We start from the raw sequence: 19,487 nt of genomic DNA, 5'->3' as shown, positions 1-19,487 counted from the left end.
CTATTAATATAGAATCTAGATTTGTTTGGATCATTTTCTTCCCTTGTTTTTTCATGTTGTTCATGTATCTATCTTCCCCTGTAGCAGAGCAGATCTGGGTATTGCAGATTTCCCCCTATAGGCTTATAGTGGCCCTATGAGTTTCCAAAACCCTTTCTTTAAAGGGAGATCAATATTAGCAGTGACCAATTCAGACACTATGCAATCCTATACCAAATGGCCCCTATGAGGACAATAATAAAATTGTTATAACACAAAGAATGAGTTATAATATGATCTTCAATAAAACAAACAGATTTGCAACAAGGTCTACAGTTTCTAATGGAGGACAAAGAGGATGCAGAGGGATGTAGAATGTGGCTGTTAATAGGATAAGAAAAGAATATACAGAAGTTCTAGATAATAGAAAGTGTGAAAGTGTAATAAAAAAAATTGGATGTTAGCATGCAAAAAAGGGAGAAAGATACTCTGAGGGAACAGGTAAACAAAAGGAAAAGAGAGCAACAAAAGTAAAGAAATAAAAACTTAAATTTTTTCCATAAGGAGAAAAAAGAACATTTACAGTATAACAGTCATATAGTAATGAAACCTCTCACTGTTCAGTAGCCTGATGCATAAGAGGTACCTGACAATGAGTTTCAAGCCTCCAGCAGGTGTCTCAGGATGGGATTTGCCCCACCTAAAGATCAGAGCTAAGCCTTCCAGGATTATCCAAGATGGCTCCTCTGGCTTTGAAATGTGTTGGCAAATGGGGAGCTGCAGCTCAGGAGTGGACGTGGTCAGCTGGAGGTCCTGGAGGCGGAATGCAGTTGGTCCAGCAAGGGTCCTGGAGGTCTGGTGTGTTTGGTGTGGTTGTGGGATCCTGGAGGCCAGGTGCAATCATTCGGTGTGGGATCCCAGTGATAGGGCACAGTCAGTTGGTCTGGGGGTCCTGGCGGCAGGGAGCAGTCAGTCGATGTGAGGGCCCCAGAGGCAGAGAGTGATCGGTCGGGCTGAGGGATCCTGGAGATGGGGCTCAGTCAGTCTGCCCAGGGGTCCTACAGGTCCCAGCTGTTGTCTCGAAATGGCGGCAGCCACATGTAATCAAACCTGCACGTATTGTGACAGAGAACTTCCAGGGAACAGCAGGCAGCTGGTGCTCCACCAGCAGTCGGCGATGAGTTTGCTGACTGTTGTAGGACCATCAGTAGGTGAACCTCGTGAATTGGGTGATGGATATGTGTAAGGGAGGCGATGGACCAGCCAGAGGCAGGCAAATGGCGGATGATAGGCGTGTGACAGTGAGCAATTTGCACTCAAAAAAGGCGTCGATATGCTGGCAGACTGCAGGTCATCACAGCAGACAAATGGGGTAAACACCAGGGAATGGATAAGCAGCAAAAACTGCCTTACCAAGAAACAGAGATCCTCTGCTTGAAACCGGAGTTACAGAGCGACAAGGAATGCAGCCTCCCTCTAGTCCGCCATCTTGGATCTCCCCTAAATTGAACCTTTTTAAATCACGTGAATGAATGTATTTGGATCCATGTTTTAAATTAAATTTTAATTTTTATGCATGCTTATATTTAACACAAAAATAAAGGCCTTGTAATGTTTATCTCCATTTCAATGTAACAGAGGTTCAAAAATAACTCTAGAGTTGGATAAAAAGAACTGATCAAAAATCATTAACCTAGGTATGTAGGATCAAAATTGTGAGCTCAAAAATATAGCATTAAGAAAAATAAGATTCCTAGAAGAAAAGTGATAATGGCCATTAATTATAGCATGAGAAAATGGGAAAGAGAAGGGCAGAGAGAAGAGGAAAAGGGAGAGATAAAGTGTTGTGTTACAGCCCAGGAGAAATTTAAAATGGACACTTTTTTCCCTTGGGTTTGAAACTGGTCTCCCACTGCGCCTTCCTCCATTTACATTTCAGTGTAAGCTTTGACTGAAAGGAGCTAACAGGTTCTAGCAGAAACTTGATGCCTAGGGCATTTTAACCCTTTTTCCTGGTTAGTAATCAATTAGGTTTGGATGCAGAAAATTGTGAAACATTATCTCCCACTACTTGTGGGGAACGGGGCTGCTATATCATACTCCTTACTGGAACAAGCCACTGATGGTTGGGCTGGTTACTCCTCCACACCAGCATATGCAGGACCTCGTGGCAGGAGGACTAGGTGGCCTGGGCCAGGGAATGGAAGGAGAAACAGCTGAGTCAATGTTGGAGGAGGAGGAGGGATTAAGAGGGGGAGAAGGAGGCGGCGTTTGAGTTTCCAGGAAGAGCCAAGAAGCAAGAAGGAAGAGACTTGAAGATAAGGAATCCCTTTCCATCTGCCCACTCGCTCTCGGAAGGTACGTGACATTACACAAACGAATTTTGATGGCTTTAAGCCAGGGGTCAGGCCAAGGGTTGAATCTACCGGAATGGAGGACCCAGATCCCATGGTGGAGATTGATACAGCCGAGTCTGTGGCCAGGGCGTCCCGAGGCCAGAGTAGTCGACTGGAGACGAGAAGGCAGCACATAGATGGTGTCGTCACACAAACATCAATGTGGGGCCAGGCAAAAGCCGAGAAGAGTTGAGGACCTGACGTCGGGGTTTTCGAGTACTCGTGCGAGTGCGAGCGCGAGATGAGCCTCAACCCTGAGAGGGAGTCTCCACCATGAAATCAGGAATCCACCCGGCAGATAAGACCGACTATAGGGCTGCCGTAACTACAAAAGTTGTGACTGGGGTCCCCCACCCCTCAGTCGCTCCGAGAGTCCTGGACACTCGATGGTCGCCTCTCAGGTCAGCAGAGGTGTGTTTAAGTGGTCTAGAGTGGGGACCTGTCTGAGGGAACTCCCAATCTGCAGTCCGGTGTTGCATGCAAAAACTGAGCGTCGGGGCGAATGGAAGGTGGGGCTGCGTCTGGGGGGTCACTGGGGCGTCAGATGGGTTTCCACTTGCTTAAGAGGCAGTGGAAGGACCCATCCCGGTTCTCGGCACCAATGTAAGGAATCTCACAAAAACCACGCCGGACATGGGAAATCACATAAGGGAGTTTATTAAGCAAACAGAGTGTCTCCCTGCAGGGTAAGAGAGAAAATGAGTGGAAAAGAGAAAGGAGAGGGAAAGGGCACGTGCTAGAGAGAGTGGAAAGAGAGGAGGAGAAAGAAAGTGAGTCAGGGGGAGAGAAAGGCAAGAGAGAAAAGATGGTGGTGAAGCTATCTTTAAGAATCCCGCCGGGCTAATAGGACCAATAACAGAGAAGGATACTTGCAAGCTGACTCATGAACCAATAGCTAGCTAGGATGTTCACAGACTGACAGTAGTTGGGAGGTGGGGAAATGGCTGCATCGGAAAGGGTGGGGAGAGCAGCTTTGTACATTACAGTTTCTTTATCCATTCATCTATTGAAGGGCATCTAGGTTGGTTCCACAATCTAGCTATTGTGACTTGAGCTACTATAAACATTGATGTGGCTGTGTCACTTACGCTGATTTTAAGTCCTTTGGGTATAAACCAAGGAGTGGGATAACTAGGTCAAAAAGTGGATCCATTCTGAGTTTTCTGAGCAATCTCCCTACTGCTTTTCAGAGTGGTTGCACCAATCTGCAATCCCACCAGCAATGTATGAGTGTGCTTTTTCCCCCATATCCACGCCAACACTTATTATTGCTCGTGTTCTGGATAATAGCCATTCTAATTGGGGTGAGGTGAAATCTTAGGGTGGTTTTGATTTGCATTTCTCTAATTACCGGAGATGTTGAACACTTTTTCATATATTTGTTGATCTCCTGTGTATCTTCTTCTGTGATGTGTCTGTTCAGTTCCTTAGTCCATTTATTGATTGGGTTCTTTGTATTTTTGGTGTAAAGTTTTTTGAGTTCTTATAAATTCTGGAGATTAGTGCTCTATCTGAACTGCATGTGGGAAAGATTTTCTCCCACTCTCTAGGCTCTCTTTTCACATTGTTGATTGTTTCCTTTGCTGAGAAAAATCTTTTAAGTTTGAATCCATCCCATTATTGATTCTTGCTTTCATTTCTTGCACTTTGGGAGTCTTGTTAAGGAAGTCCGGTCATAAGCCAACATGATGAAGATTTGGGCCTACTTTTTCTTCTATTTGGTGCAGGGACTCTGATCTAATTCCTAGGTCGTTGATCCATTTTGAGTTGAGTTTTGTGCAGGGTGAGAGATAGAGGTTTAATTTCATTTTGTTATATATGGATTTCCAGTTTTCCCAGCACCATTTGTTGAAGAGGCTATCTTTTCTCCATTGTATGTTTTTGGCTCCTTTGTCTAGTATGAGATAACTGTATTTGTGTGGGTTTGTCTCTGTGTCTTCTGTTCCGTACCAGTGGTCCACCTGTTTATTTTGGTGCTAATACCATGCCGTCTTTGTTACTATTGCTCTGTAGTATAGTTTAAGTTCTGGTATTGCAATACCTCCTGCATCACTCTTCCTGATCAGGATTGCTTTGGCTATTCTGGGTCTCTTATCCTTCCAGATGAATTTCACGATTGCTTTCTCTATTTCTATGAGGAATGTCATAGGGATTTTAAATGGAATTCCTTTGAATCTGTATAGCACCTTTGGTAGTGTGGCCATTTTGGTAATATTAAATCTGCTCATCCAACATCATGGGAGATCTTTCCATCTTCTAAGATCTTCTTTAATTTCTTTCTTTAGTGTGCTGTAGTTTTCACTTCTTTTGTTAGATTGATTCCCAATTTTATATTTGTGGCTATTGTGAATGAAGTAATTTTCCTAATTTCTCTTTCAGAGTATTCATCATTTATGAATGAAATAATTTTTATTTTTTTAAATAAATCAAATCTTACACATTAAAAAATTTGCTTCATATTTAATTTACTTTTCTTTTTCTGGTTTCCTAAGTTGGAAACTTAGATTGACTCTAGATTTTTCTTCTTTTCTTTTTTTTTTTAAATTAATGCAAAATAATTGCACATGTTTATGGGGTACAGTATGATATTCCAATGTGTATATAATGTATGCTGATCAAATCGAGGTGATGAGCATTTCCATGTCCTTGTAACTTGTGTGCATCTGCAGCCTTGGAGACCTTCTCTTTCAGTTCTTCATAAAATACACAGTAAGGCGTGTGAACTCTGGTCATCTGCTGTGCTGTGGGCTTTCCTCCTGTCTGTGCCTCCACATCCGTCATCTCACCTCCCACCCTTCCTAGCCTCTAGTAATAATCACTCCCAGATGGTTTTTTTAAATTCATGCAGATAAGAATGTGCAGTGGTTGCCTTTCACACCTGGGTTATTTCATCTAACACAATGTCCTCCAGTTCCATCCACTGTGCTGTGATGGACAGAATGCTTCATTTTTTTGTGGCTGAATAAGATCCCATTGTGTATATGTACTGTGTTTTCTTCCTGGGTTTACTCATGGATAGGCACCTGGGTTGACTGCTACAGGAATTGAGGAAGGCATGCGTGCCTTTGATATTCTGATGGTGCTTCCTGGGCGGTGGATATACCTAGAAGTGGAAAACGGGAACAGTGATGACAGGGAAGGACCCATAAAACACTTTCATTATGTACACAAGTACACTAGTTGGCTCAAAGAAAAACACTGTGACTGAGTTGCTAGATGAATTCTTTTTTCATGGAACACTTTTAAATTTAAAAGTGATTTATGATTATTCAGACTTGGATATTGGTGTAAATTTTCTTGTGAATTTACAAAAGGAACCTCTGAGTTCTAAGGAAACAACCGAAAATTCAAGCTTTTGGAAATCTGCGTATTCACCGTTTAACAATTTCCCATTTTTTCAAGATTTCTGATGAAATGCATAATGATAAATAGGATTTGGGGGGACAAATAATGAAATCAAAATCACATTTCATATTGGAACTAAGTTTCCCTTTTTTTTTTTTGGAACTAAGTTTTCAAACACTACCACCTTTTTGACCTTGCACCAAATTTTCTTATACACGTAAACAAAAACAATACACCAATAGATTGATTACGAAAGCAGATCTGGGACTTCTGCCATCTCCTAGTACCTTGGAGAAAGACTTGGTAAACATACAATGCCAGTCGTTTAATTTTTAAAATCTTAGTTTTTGTTTTTCATTTCTTCTCATATTTAACAATATCAAACATCTTTCCATGTGCTTATTGGCCATTTATATGTCTTCATTGGAGAAATATCAATTTAAGTCATTCGCACATTTTAATTGATTTGCATTTTTGTTGAATTTTAGGAGTTCTTTATATATTCTGGATATTTGGTTTCTCCTGATCAGATATTTGAATTGCAAATATTTTCCCATTATTCAGGTTGTTATTGTACTCTATAGATAGTATATTTTGATGGACAAAGTTTTAGTGTTTCTGAGGTCTAATTTCTATACTTTTTTCTTTTGTTGCCTTCATTTATAAGTATCATTTTGAAGAAATCATTGCTAAATCCAATTTCAACAATGAGAAACTACCTCACACACACTTGAATGTTTACTATCAAAAAAATATAAGTGTTGGTGAGGATATGGGAATTAGAACCTCTGGGTATCATTACTGGAAATGTGAAATATGATAGCCCCAGTGGGCAAACAGTATGGTGGTTCACCAAAAAAACTAAAGAGAATTAGTGTAGAACAACTTGAGCATCCATCAACAACTACATGGGCCAGAAATCTGTTGTGTATACAATATTGTTTAGCCTTGAAGAGGAAAGTAATTCTATGTGGGCGAAACTTATTCTAAGTATAGTAAACCAGTCACAAAAAGACAATACTGCATGCTTCTACTTATTTGAGGTAGAATAGTGAAAAATCACAAAAACATTAGCAGTTGCCAGAGGTGTGGAGGGGAAACAAGCAGTGAATTTTTGTTTGACGGATAGAGTTTTAGTTTTATAAGATGAAGAGAGTTGTGGAGCTTTATGTAATGGTGGTTGCATAAGATGATGGATATGTTTAATATCACTGAACTACGCACGTAAAAATGGTCAAAATGCTAAATTTTATGTGTATTTTACCACCATAAACAATGAAAAAGTAAATGAGACACAATGGGAATCTATTTAAATATCAAGTCACTAGAATTTATCAAATTACTTCTTTAGTCTATGTTTTGGTGTATGGAAGAGTCCATTTGAAAATAGATTTAATACTAGAGGGTGTTTTAATTATTGTTGTTTTTAAATGACATCCTTTGACAGAGTAGCACATTGTCAGCTGCCCTCAACATGTACGATAGTGACATGCGTTCACTTTAACATCAGATTACATTTATAATACAAATTACTCCAAAATTAAAATGGAACACTCTTGAACAAATAAAAAGAAAATAAAATTTTTATTAAGATACTTATGCAACGGGGTTTTAGAAGTAAATTAATCGAAAGCATTTTCAGTTCTAATGTCCAATACAGTAAATACCAATATTGATTCATACAACAAAGGTCCTTCTAAGAGTTTTGAGAACTCATTCCAAAGCTAAAAGTTTGAGAACTGCTGCAGAAGGCAGCAAACGCTAAGCTCCTGAGGCCAAGACGCTGGCCCTGCGCGGGCGCTCTGCAGCCGAGGGAAACAGCTGGGGTTCAGGGGCGCTTCTCCACAGCCTGTCTCGGCCCAGGGGAGCGCGGTCAGGCTGAGCTCTGCGTCCCGGTCTCCCTGGAAACCGCCCGCCCACCTCCGGGACCCCGTGCTGTATTCCGCTCGCTGTGATTGGAGCAGGCTGGTCGGGGGCGGTCCGCCGGGAGCGGGCGGGGCTTATTTCGGTTCTCTGGCCACTCGCGCGAGCGCACTGACGTCACCCCGCCCCCGCCGCAGCCAACGCCGCCGCCCTGCGCGGAGCTTGTGTGCTGGGGGCCGAACCGCGTAGCGGGACCGGTGCTGCTGAGGGGCGCTGCGGCCTGCGCGGCCGGCCGAGGCTGCGGGTCGGAGTTTTTGCAGCTCGCGTCCTGCCGGCGCTGCCGGGCTCCGCAGCCGGCATGGATCTTGTTTTAAACCGAGCGGATTATTCACAGGTAAACCCGAGGGCTGGGGCGGGCGCCGTCGGCGAGCCTGGTCCCAGAGAGGCTCGGCCCTTACCTGACGCCGCCCGGGCCAGGTCCTCCCGTCGCGGTTCCCGCGAGGGCCCGGCTGGGTGCCGGCGCGCGCCCCGGGGAGACGGTGTGCGCCCCGCGGTGCCGTCGTGGGGCCGCCCCGGCTGTCCGGCAGGGCCTGGGGAGACGGTGTGCGCCCCGCGGTGCCGTCGTGGGGCCGCCCCGGGTGTCCGGCAGGGCCTGGGGAGACGGTGTGCGCCCCGCGGTGCCGTCGTGGGGCCGCCCCGGGTGTCCGGCAGGGCCTGGGGAGACGGTGTGCGCCCCGCGGTGCCGTCGTGGGGCCGCCCCGGGTGTCCGGCAGGGCCTGGGGAGACGGTGTGCGCCCCCACAGTGCCAGAGGTGCCCCTCCAGGACTCGGCCGTGCATTTCTGCCTAGCTGCACATGCCTGCATACCGCACTCTTGCATCTCTACCAGCCCCTTCTCCAGAGGTTTAGTTGTTTCTTTTCAGCCGGTTTCCATCAAAAGCAGCGACAGCCGTTCATGGAGCAGCTAGTTTCTTCTGAGAACTTAGCGTACATACTTATTTTTCAAAATAGGTGATAATATAAATGAGGATTCAGGGGCTCAGAGAAGGTAAATAATTTGTTCAAGAGCTAAAAATTGTGTTGTTGCTGTTTGGATAAAAGTCTTGGAATCTAGAACTGGTGCCCTTTCTATTACAGCTAGCTTCCTTTCTTTCCAGAATCCTTTCAGCGTGGAATTACCTTTCCTGGTTTCCCATCTCCCTTTTCAGCCATCCATTCTGTTTCAGGTCATGGTGCAATATTTGCCTAGTGGGTTTCCCTGGGAGTTTTGCTAGGTAATGCCTAGGTACTTCATACACACACACACACACACACACACACATTTTTAAACCAAGGATTGAACCCAGGGGAGCTTTACCCCAGAGCCATATCCCCAGACCTTTTTTATTCTGAGATTTTGAGATAGAGTCTCACTGAGTTGCTTAGGGCTTTGCTAAGTTGCTGAGGCTGGCCTTAACTTAGGATCCTCCTGTCTCAGCCTCCCAAGCTGCTGGGAGGACAGATCAACTTCTATATATGATTATCACATCTTACTGTTTTTAATCTTAGATAGCTCTTGTATCTGTACCACTTTTCATCATCTCCATCACATTGGCTCATCTAACTTGCTGGGTTAATTGAAATTGACTCCTAACTGGACCCATAGCCTTCAGGTTCACCTTCCTCTAAGCCATTCTTTCATATCACTTGCTAGGTGGATGTTTTTAAAATGCAAATTTTAACAGATTAAACTTCAGTACTACTCCCTCAGTGTAGCATGGAATCGTTTATCTGTATGCAAATTCTTTCTTGATCTGTTTTCTTCAACTTCTCTCCCATTAGTCCTGTCCCTCCTCTAGCCATATCTCCCTATTGACAGTATCCTGCTGAGCAAGCTCTGCTCTTTCCATCTTTCTATCCTCTTTTGTAAAATTATTTACCATTTGTAAAATAACCCTCACCCTCAGATTGGATGTTATTATTATTAGCATGTTTGGTATTTTATTTTTATCATTATTGTGTTTTGGTATTGGGGATTGAACCTAGGGACACTTAACCACTGAGCTGTCACATCCCCAGTCTTTTTTTTTTTTTTTTTTGATTCATCACTTTATTCTGAAGCTTGAGTGTACCTCTCACCAAAGGACTGGAGATTATCTACACTATGTTTTTTTCTTCACAGTAAATAAAAGCCCCATTTTTTCCCAAACCGTGAACAAGGGGAAACCTTCAGATTTCCTTCCATTTGTAGCAGACACACAGCAGCACAGCTAATGGGCACTGCAGCATCCTCACATCCTTTGTCTTTTTTAAAGCCTCAGCGGTTAGGTTGGGGGCTGGGGATGTGGCTCTAAGCTTCTAAGGTTAGGTTGGGGTCTGGGGATGTGGCTGAGTGGTAGATCCTTGCCTGCCATGCTGCATGAGGCAAGCACCACACAAAAAAAGTAAGATCAGTAAGAATTAGAACCTCGTTTTGAAAGATCCCAAGTCCTTTTTATTTTTGTTTTGGGACAGGATCTTGCAGAGTTGCAGAGGTTGGCCTCAAGAACTCATGATCCTCCTGCCTCAGTCTCCTGAGTCACTGGGATTGCAGGCATGGACCACCACGCCCAGCATGTTTGGTATTTTAACAGAGCCTTTCTGTGTTACCTTTCAGTATCTATAATCTATTTCCAAATATTTTTTAATCTTTTTACAAAAGTTCTTCAACAAATGTATGAAATTAGAAAAGATTTACTAAAACATACTTTCATGAAACAGTAATGTCACATAATTGTTTTTGGCTTGACAACCTTATAGAATAAATTTTACTATTTTTGATTGTTTCCTACATTCTAATTTTTTGTGACCTGTTTCATTAGAAAATAAGTTTATCAGCTGGGCACAGTGGTTAACACCTGTAATCCCAACTACATGGGAGGCAGGAGGATCATAAGTTCAAAGCTGGCCTAGAAAATTTAGTGAGAGCATATCTGAAAGAAATAAAAAGGGCTGGGGTTATAGCTCAGTGGTATATCCCTGGTGTGTGTGGGGAGTTCATTACTGATAATAATAATAGCTGTATCAGAAGAGAAGATGTTGCCTTAGAGGCAGGGAGCACGCCCTGCAAGTCCTCAGCACAGACAGCAGGAATCCTCCTCAGGGATGTGTGTTGCTGAGGAGAATTCGCTGAATTCGCTGAAATTCGCTGGACAGTAGAACACCACAGAGGCTCAGAAAATCGGGAACTTTGAACATGATATAAGAAATAATCCATTAGAGATGAGCTAGCTTGGCAGCGGAGGGTAGGGGCACAGGCAGAGAAGGGACAGTGTGGTGTGGCCTGGGGGACCCTGGGACTAGAGAGGGAGCTGAGCTTAATGGACCCAGGTTAGTGGGGAAAGTTACTGAGTGTAAAGCAAACATAATTGCTTGGTTGAGGGGCAGAGAGTCCAGTTCTGAGAGCAGGAACAATTTTGAGAGGCCAGGCAGCAGTGAGCAGAGGTGGGACACTGGAACTCATAAAGGAAGTCGCCAGTGGACCCAGCAATATCCTGTTGTGGGCTGCAGAGTGTGTCTGGACCAGCAAGATTGAAACAGGCTGGGAGAGGACTGTGCCTGGGGCAGCCAGGCTCCAGATAACTAAAGAGAGAGCCCCTCTGTGGGCCGTGACCCACCAGAGCTATTGGGAAGAAGCCTGTCGTGGCCAGCAGAGTCTGCACTCCAGGGCTGATCTGGGTGGTTCACACCCACAGCAGTGAATGTGAGACCTTGGAGGTGGAGACCCTATGCCTTTGTAAAACTGGAGTTTATGAGAGGCTCGAGGTCAGACATCCAGCAGCAACCAGCATCTCCCAGCGACAGGGTGTCTGATCAAATCTCAAACACCACTGACAGACTTCCCAGGGTCAGCCGAGACCAAACGCTAACTGCGGAGCCCCAGTCTGGAACTCTGCAGCACCCACCGCGGGAACACACGGCTTGTCACCACCTCCTGTCCCCCACCCTGTGCTGGGAGACAGGGAGCTGAGCACCACGGCAGCCAGCCCTGGCTCCTGGCCACAGTGAGTGGCAGCTCGGTGAGGAGCACAGAGATGGTGGACTTGACCCCCAACCTGGCCCAGGAGTTACAGAGCCCAGTAGTCAGTGCCATGAACGAAAGTCCGTCCCTGCAACAGTTTTGGCCACCTCAGCAGAAACGAGCCCTTTATTTCTTGTTAAGATTTTTAATCTTTTTTTCTTATCCATAGGCCCCATTTTTAATTATATTTTATTCTGTATTTAATTTTCAAAAAATTTTCAGATATTTCATTTTTTTTTTTTTTCCAATTCTGTGAGATTGCATGTTTTTTCTCACTGCATGGATAGGTTCAAATGTACATATTTTCAAATAACTACTTTCATTTTAATTGCTTTCTTCCTCACCTCTTTATTATGTAGTCTCATTTTGACTTAGGTGGGGTGTAATTGTATGTGGGTTTGAGTTGTTTTGATCTTACATTTGTTTATTCTTTCCTTGGTTTTTGTCCCTTTTGTTACCCCTTTGTCACTCTCTTCCCCTCCAATAGCCAAATTTTCCTGTTCCCTCTTCCACTCTTGTTTTTAAAATTACTTTTACTTGTTTTTTATCCTGCTCCTTTATAGCCATCATCTGCTCCGATTTCCCACCTCTACTCTTCACTTTTTAAATATTCCATACTTTTTGTTGCCGCCCTACCCTATTTTCTTTTTACCTAAGAGTCTATAATCCCACTATCTAATAGAATTATATAGACTATATAATTCCTACCCATTTGTGTTACGATTATTAACACAGTAGACAGTGTAGTAGACACGTACTGTTTACTGCTAGGTCTAAGTCACGGTTCTTTAGTGTTGGTGCTGATGTTAAATGTCGACCCCACTGATCCTGTAGAGGTGGCAGTTAGTGTTACAGATGTCATTGTAGACACGGGACGTTCATCTTAAGGCTGTGCACCACTGCTAACATTAGTGCTGCTCCTGGCGCCCTGTTCCTCTACGAGGGGCTGCAAAGTGAGATCCTGCTCCTGAGCAATGCTCACGGCTCAGCCAAGATCCAGCACATCTCACCTCCCACGTGGTCTAGCCCACCTGAGCCTTGGCAATACTTCAACACAGGATTGGAGAGGAAAACCCTGAACCAACAACCAGGCCCCAAGGAGCATCCATCAGAGGGGGGGCCTCCCTCTTGGACATCTACTCATTCATCAAAAATAGAAGTCCCACAATAAGAGAGAAAAGTATACACAGAAGAGCATGTATAAATTAGGAAGGGGAAACCACCTCAACTGACGCACAAGTCCAAGACCTCTGAAAACATGAGGAAATAGGGAAACAGATCTCCCCCCAAGTTCACAATCCCCTAACAAAGGATCCTACAGATATGGAAGTAGGTGAAATTTCAGAGAAAAATGTATAAAACTGTTAAAATGTTCAGTGAACTAAAAGAAGATCTAAGAAAGGAATCAAGAGGAGACGAAAGGCTCCTCTTCAATAAAGAAATACAGATATTGAAAACAGACAGAATTCCTGGAATTTAAAGACATAGTGAATCAAATTTAAAATTCACTTGAAACAGCACCAACAGATGAAGTTGCATAGAAAACAGAACTTCAGGCGTTGAACACAGGGTGTGTAACTTGAACACTCGGTGTGCAATAAAGGGAAAGAAAGAAAAGGCCATGATGAGAATATGCAGAAATTCAGGGATAGTATCAAGAGGACAAATCTGAGAGTTGTTGAGAGAGAAAAGAAGATAGAAATACAGAATAAAGACATTAAGAACATCTTCAGTGAGATAGTCACAGAAAAGTTACTCATATTAGAAATTAGATTTCCACATATGGGACCCCCTATAGACAAAATCAGAACACAGCCTCTCCAAAATGCCTAACATAGAAAATAAGGAAAGACATTAAAAGCTACAAGAGAAAAATCTTACACACCACATTTGGAAGGAAACCAATAAGGCTCACTTGTGACTTCTCAGATTTCAAAATCAGGGAGGGCCAGGTGTGGTGGTACACATCTATAATGCCGGTGCCTCAGGAGGCTGAGGCAGGCTGATTATGAGTTCAAAGCCAGCCTCTGCAACTTAGGCCCTAAAAAACTTAGCAAGACCCTGTCTCTAAATAAAAATATACAAAAGGGTAAATGGGCTGGTGATTTGTCTCAGTGGTTAAGTGCCCCTGAGTTCAATCCCTGGTACAAACACACACACACACACACACACACACACACACACACACACACATACACGGGGGTGGGGGGGCTGGAATGAGATTCCAAAAACCAATTACTAGCCAAGTTTACCGTATCCAGCAAAGCTATCTTTTGAAATTAAGGGGGTAAATAAAAACTTTACTTGAGAAGGATAAACTAAAAGAGGTCATAACCACCAAGCCAGCACTACAAAGCATACCCAGTGATATAATGTACCTAGTGGAACCGCAAAACAAACCCCAAAGTTCTGAAATAAAGATCACTAGAAGAACAATCAACTAAATGAAAAGACAGAATTAAACACAGCAAGAAACCAGAATGTCAGGAAACAACACATACATATCCATGATAACACTAAATGTAGATGATCTCAACTCCCCACTAGCTAAATGTATCAAAAACCAAGAGCCAACTATATGCTATTTGCAAGAAGCTCATCTCATAGGCAAAGATACTCACAGGCTGAAAGTAAAAGGATGTCAAAAAATAGTCCATGCAAATGGAGTCTGAAAGCAAGAAGGAATAGCTGTTCTCATGTGTGTCAAAGCAGATTTCAAGCAAAAATTAATCAGAAGAAACAAAGAAGGCCACTATATACTGGTAAAGGGAACAGTCCATTGAGAGGATATAACAATAGTAAATATATATGTCCCAAATGTCATTGCACCTAATTACATAAAAAAACTTCTTAACATTAAATCCCAAAAAGACCCCCAATAAAATGATACCGTATGATTTCAGTATCCAAATATAAAAATCAATAGATATTTCTGACTTAAATAATAATAATACATCAAATGAACCTAATAGATATCTATAGATTACTTCACTTGAAAACATCTGAATTAATTTTCTTCTTAGCAACTCATGGAATCTTTCCCAAAGTAGCCCATATTCTAGGTTGCAATGTATTAGTAAATAGAGAGAGAGAGAATCCCATGTATCCTATCAGATCATAATGAAATGAAACTAGAAATCAACAACAAGAAAAATAATAGAAACCCCATAAACACGTGGAGATTGGCAATACTCTTAAATGAGGAATGGATGATAGGGGAAATGAGAGAAATTCATGATTCTTAGAAACAGAAGAAAGATACAACATATCAGAATCTCAGCATGAAAATAGTTCTGAGAGGAAAATATATAACATTGAGTGCTTACATTAAAAAAAAAAAAATCCCAAATAAGCTTATGCTTCACCTCAAGATCTTAGAAAAGGAAGAACAAATTCCAAAATTAGTAGAAGACAGGAAATAAGATCAGATCTAAAATTAATGAAACTGAGAATTAAAACACAGTACACAGGATCAGTGCAACAAAGAGTTGGTTCTTTGAAAACATAAGATTAATGATCCTTATCCAAACTAACCAAAAGAAAGAAAAAAAACCCAAATAAATATAATTAGAGATTAAAAAGCAGGTATCTACCACAGACAATTCATTAGAAACTATTTTGAATATTTATACTCCAATAAACTAGAAAATCTAGAAGTCATCGACAGATTTCTATACATGTATGACCTGACCAAATTCAACCAGAAGTTATAGAAAACCTAAACAGACCAAAATCATGCAATGAAATTGAAACAGCATTAAAAGCCTTTTAACAAAGAAAAACCCAGAACCAGATGGATTCTCACTTGAGTTCTACCAGCCCTTTAAAGAAGCACTAGCACTGGTCTTTCTCAGATTATTCCATGAAATTGAAAGGGAAAGAACATTCCCACCAATACATTCTATGAAGCCAGTAAAACTCTGATACCAAAACCTGACAAAGACATATCAAGGAAAGAAAACTACAGACCAACATCCCCAGTGAATGTAGATGCAAAAATCCTTAATAAAATATTAGCAAACCATATTAAAATACACATCTAGAAGATAATACATCACAATTAAATGGGTTTAATCCCAGGGATGTAAATCCTTAATAAAATACTAGCAAATACATAGAGAAGGTAATACACCTTGATCAAGTGGGTTTCTGTCCCTGGATGTTCAACATATACAAATCAATGTCACCACACAAGAATCTAGGACAATAATCATATGATCATCTCAAAAGAAGCAGGAAAAGCGTTTGATAAAATTCAGTGCCCATTCATGTTAAAACCAGTGGAGCAACTGGGGATAGAAGGAACTTGCCTCAACATTATAGCTGCTATATATGACAAACCCAAAGCCAACATCATATGGAATGGAGAAAACTGAAAGCATTTCCTCTAAAATCAGGAACTAGACATAGATGGCCACTCTCATCACTTCCATTCAATAGTTCTTGAAACTCTAGCTAGACCAATTAGGCAAGAGAAGGAAATTAAAGGGATACAAATAGGAAAAGAAGAATTCAAATGATCTCTTTGCTAACGACAGGATCTTATATCTTGAAGACCAAAAAACTCCCACCAGAAGACTTCCATAGTTAATGAATTTAACAAAGTAGCAGGCTACAAATCAACATTCATAAGTCAATAGCTTTTCTATACTCCAACAGTGATTCTGCTGAAAAAGAAACGAGGAAAACCATTCTATTCACAATAAACTAAAAAATAAACAAATAATCCCCAAACACTTTGAAATTAATCTAACCAAGAAGGTAAAAGGTCTCTACAATGAAAAGTATAGGACACTGAAGAAAGAAATTGAAGAACACCTTAGAAGGTGAAACCATCTTCTGTGTTCTTGGATAGGGAGAATTAATATTGTCAAAATGGCCATACTCCCAAAAGTAGTACTGTTCAGATTAAATGCAGTCTCCATCAAGATACTAATGACATTCTTCACCGAACTAGGAAAAAAACAGTCCTTAAGTTCACTTGGAAGAATAAGTGACCCAAAAATAACCAAAATAATCCTGAGCCTAAAGAGTGATGCAAGAAAAATCACAATACCTGATCTCAAAGTATACTACAGAGCTATGGTAACAAAAACAGCATGGTATTGGCATTAAAATAGACATGAAGACCAGTGGAACACAATAGAAGTCATAGAGACAAGCCCACACACTTGACTGTTACTTGACAAAGTTGTCAAAAATATATGTTGGGCTGGGGATGTAGCTCAGTTGGTAGAGTGCTTGCCTCGCATGACAAGGCTGGAGATGAGCCAGGCCAGTGGGATGGGCGGAGAGGAGGAGGAGCCTGACAGGCTGGTGGTTGGCCAGGTGACGGCAGCGGCATGGTGGAGCTGAGCGGGGCTGAGACAAGGCCCCCCATTCAGGTTATGGTGAAGACCCCCAAGGACAAGGAGGAAATTGATCTGTGACCAGGCCTTGGTCAGGGAGTTCAAAGAGGAAATCTCTTGGAGGTTTAAGGCTCAGATAAGGCAAGATCAGCTGGTCCTGATCTTCACAGGCAAGATCCTCAAGGATGGAGACACGCTGAACAGGATCAAGGATAGACTCACTGTCCATTTGGTTATCAAGACCCCTCAGAAGGCTCAAGATCCAGCTGCTGCCACTGCTTCTTCCACTCCAGACCCTGTCTCAGCACCCTCCACCATGCATGCTTCACCTGCCACCCCTGCCCATCCCTCTACCTCTGGCAGTGGAAGTGAGAGGAGCAGGAGAGGGACACCCTAGTGCCACTGCACCTACTCTCTCTGGCTTTGGGGCAGCCTGGGCTCTGCCAGCTTCATGGAACTGCAGCAGCAGATGCAGAGGCAGCTGATGTCCAGCCCTGAGATGCTACTGCAGATCATGGAGAAATCCTTGGTCCACGATATGATGTCTCACCTGATCTGATGTGCCACACGATTATGGCCAGTCCCCAGATACAGCAGTTGATAGAGTGGAACGTCAGAATCAGCCACATGCTCAATAACCCTGAGCTCATGAGGCAGACAGTGGAGCTTGCTCAGAATCCTGCCATGCAGCAAGAGATGATGTGGAACCAGGACCAGCCCCAAGCAACCTCGAGAGCCTCCCTGGGGGGGTGCGACGCTCTGTGCCACGTGTGCACCGACATCCAGGAGCCCATGTTCAGGGCTGCCCAGCAACAGTTTGGCAGCAGTCCCTTCTCTTCCCTGGCCAGGAACTCCTACAGCTCATCCTCCCAGGCCTATGGACTGAGGATGGAGAGCCCCTCGCTAACCCAGGGAGCTCCTTTTCCCCCACCTCAGACCGCACCCCCAGAGGGCACCAGAGGATCGGGGACCAGCCAGGTGCACCTGACAGTCTCGAACCCCTTGAGGGTCAATGTGACTAGCCTGGGTTCAACAGCCCAGAAATGCAGGCACTCCTCCAGCAGACCTCTGAGAATCCCCAGCTGATGCAGAATATAACTTCAGCCCCCTGCATGCATAGAATGATGCATATACTTGCCCAGAACCCTGATTGTGCTGCTCAGATGATAGTGAATGTGCCTCTCTTTGCTGGGAACCCCTCTACCTGCACCTTGCCATCTTCCTGCAGCAGATGCAGAATCCTGAGGCACTGTCTATCCTCACCAACAGGGACTGCAGGGACTGCAGACCTTGCAGACTGAGGCCCCTGGGCTGGTACCCAGCTTTGGCTCTTTCGGGATATCCTGGACCCCAGCACCCTCAGCAGGCAGCAACTCTGGGCATGCAGCTGAGGGCCCCACCTCTTTGCCAGCCATGCCAGCTAGCGCCCAGCAGCAGCTCATGCAGCAGATGATCCAGCTTTTGGCCGTAAGTAGAAACTTACAGGTGCAGACGCCAGAAGTGAGGTTTCAGCAAGATCTGGAGCAGCTCAACTCCATAGGCTTCATCAATCAGGAGGCCAATCTGCAGAACCTGATTGCCACCCGAGGGGACATCAATGCAGCTATTGAGAGATTCCTGGACTCCCAGCACTCCTAATCCTTCTTTCCATGCCTCCTGCCTGTGCCCTGATTCAGCAGCACCCTCTGGCTCCTCGGTCAGCCCCTAACCTCTGCAGCTTATGACTTAGAGGCATGGGTCCAATCCCATAGCTCCGTCTGAGAATTTTGATCTTACCCTTGTCTCTAACAATCTTTTCTCCTGTCCTCCTAGAGCAGAGCTGTGTGAAGAGTTTTCACTGTTCTGTTGACTGACCCCAGCTCCTTGCCCACACCACCTTTTGCAATCTCAGCCTTCTCAGTGGGGACTGCAAAGTTGAAGGAGGACCCAGCCATCTGGTTTACTGCAACAGTCTTCCAGTCGTACCGCTAGGTTTTAGCCTGTCCTGATTTACTTTTGGTAACTGTGTACTTCCCCACCCTCCCGCCAGCCCTCCAGTGCTAGCACTGTACACTCTGAAGGTGAGGGGCAGCTGAAACAGGCTGTGATTTTCCTCCCCAATGCCTATTCTGGTCACTTCATCTAGTACTTTTTCTTGGACTTCTCATCCAAAGAGGAACATGAGCACTCTGTGTCTCATGGACAGAAATTAACAGACGTGGACCAGAGCAGTGGAGACTGTTAAGGCAGAGGAGAGACTGAGATTTCCTAGAGGAAGGGAGTGGGAGACAACCTGATCAAAAGACTTGACATGGGAATTGACAGTTGGGGTCTGGGAGTACTAGTAGCTCTGTGGGGCAAGAGGATCCATGCCCAGGCCTGAGAGGAGAAATGGGTATACTAATGGGATTTGAACTGAAGAAAGGGACTTGATGAAGCTAAGCAGTCTCTCTCTCTCTCTCTCTCTCTCTCTCTCTCTCTCTCTCTCTCTCTCTCTCTCTCTCTCTCTCTTTCTCTTTCTCTCTCACACTTTCACTTT

The 19,487-nt window shown here is 43.6% G+C and overlaps 1 protein-coding gene and 1 pseudogene across 3 annotated transcripts in view; both read left to right on the top strand.

Moving 5' to 3' along the window:
• The first annotated feature begins 7,796 nt into the window (after positions 1-7,796).
• Positions 7,797-19,487, top strand: part of BBS7 (Bardet-Biedl syndrome 7) — a 50,279-nt gene continuing 38,588 nt past the window's right edge. The window contains exons 1-2 of one of the 2 annotated variants that reach the window (XM_079153395.1): positions 7,824-7,977; positions 10,076-10,182. Coding sequence is in view for 1 of the 2 variants with exons in the window: in XM_079153394.1 (XP_079009520.1) it covers positions 7,942-7,977 (36 nt within the window). In the remaining variant the exon portion in view is untranslated. Of the gene's footprint in view, positions 7,978-10,075; positions 10,183-19,487 lie in introns of both variants that reach the window. The other variant, XM_079153394.1, reaches the window with a different exon arrangement.
• Positions 12,668-18,685, top strand: LOC306669689 (ubiquilin-4-like; annotated as a pseudogene). The gene has a single exon. The product of its transcript is annotated as a ubiquilin-4-like (transcript).

The sequence above is a fragment of the Sciurus vulgaris genome (assembly GCF_902686455.1).
Source record: "Sciurus vulgaris genome assembly, chromosome: 9".
NCBI classification, from domain to species: Eukaryota; Metazoa; Chordata; class Mammalia; order Rodentia; family Sciuridae; genus Sciurus; species Sciurus vulgaris.
This window is presented reverse-complemented; position numbering and strand designations above follow the sequence as displayed.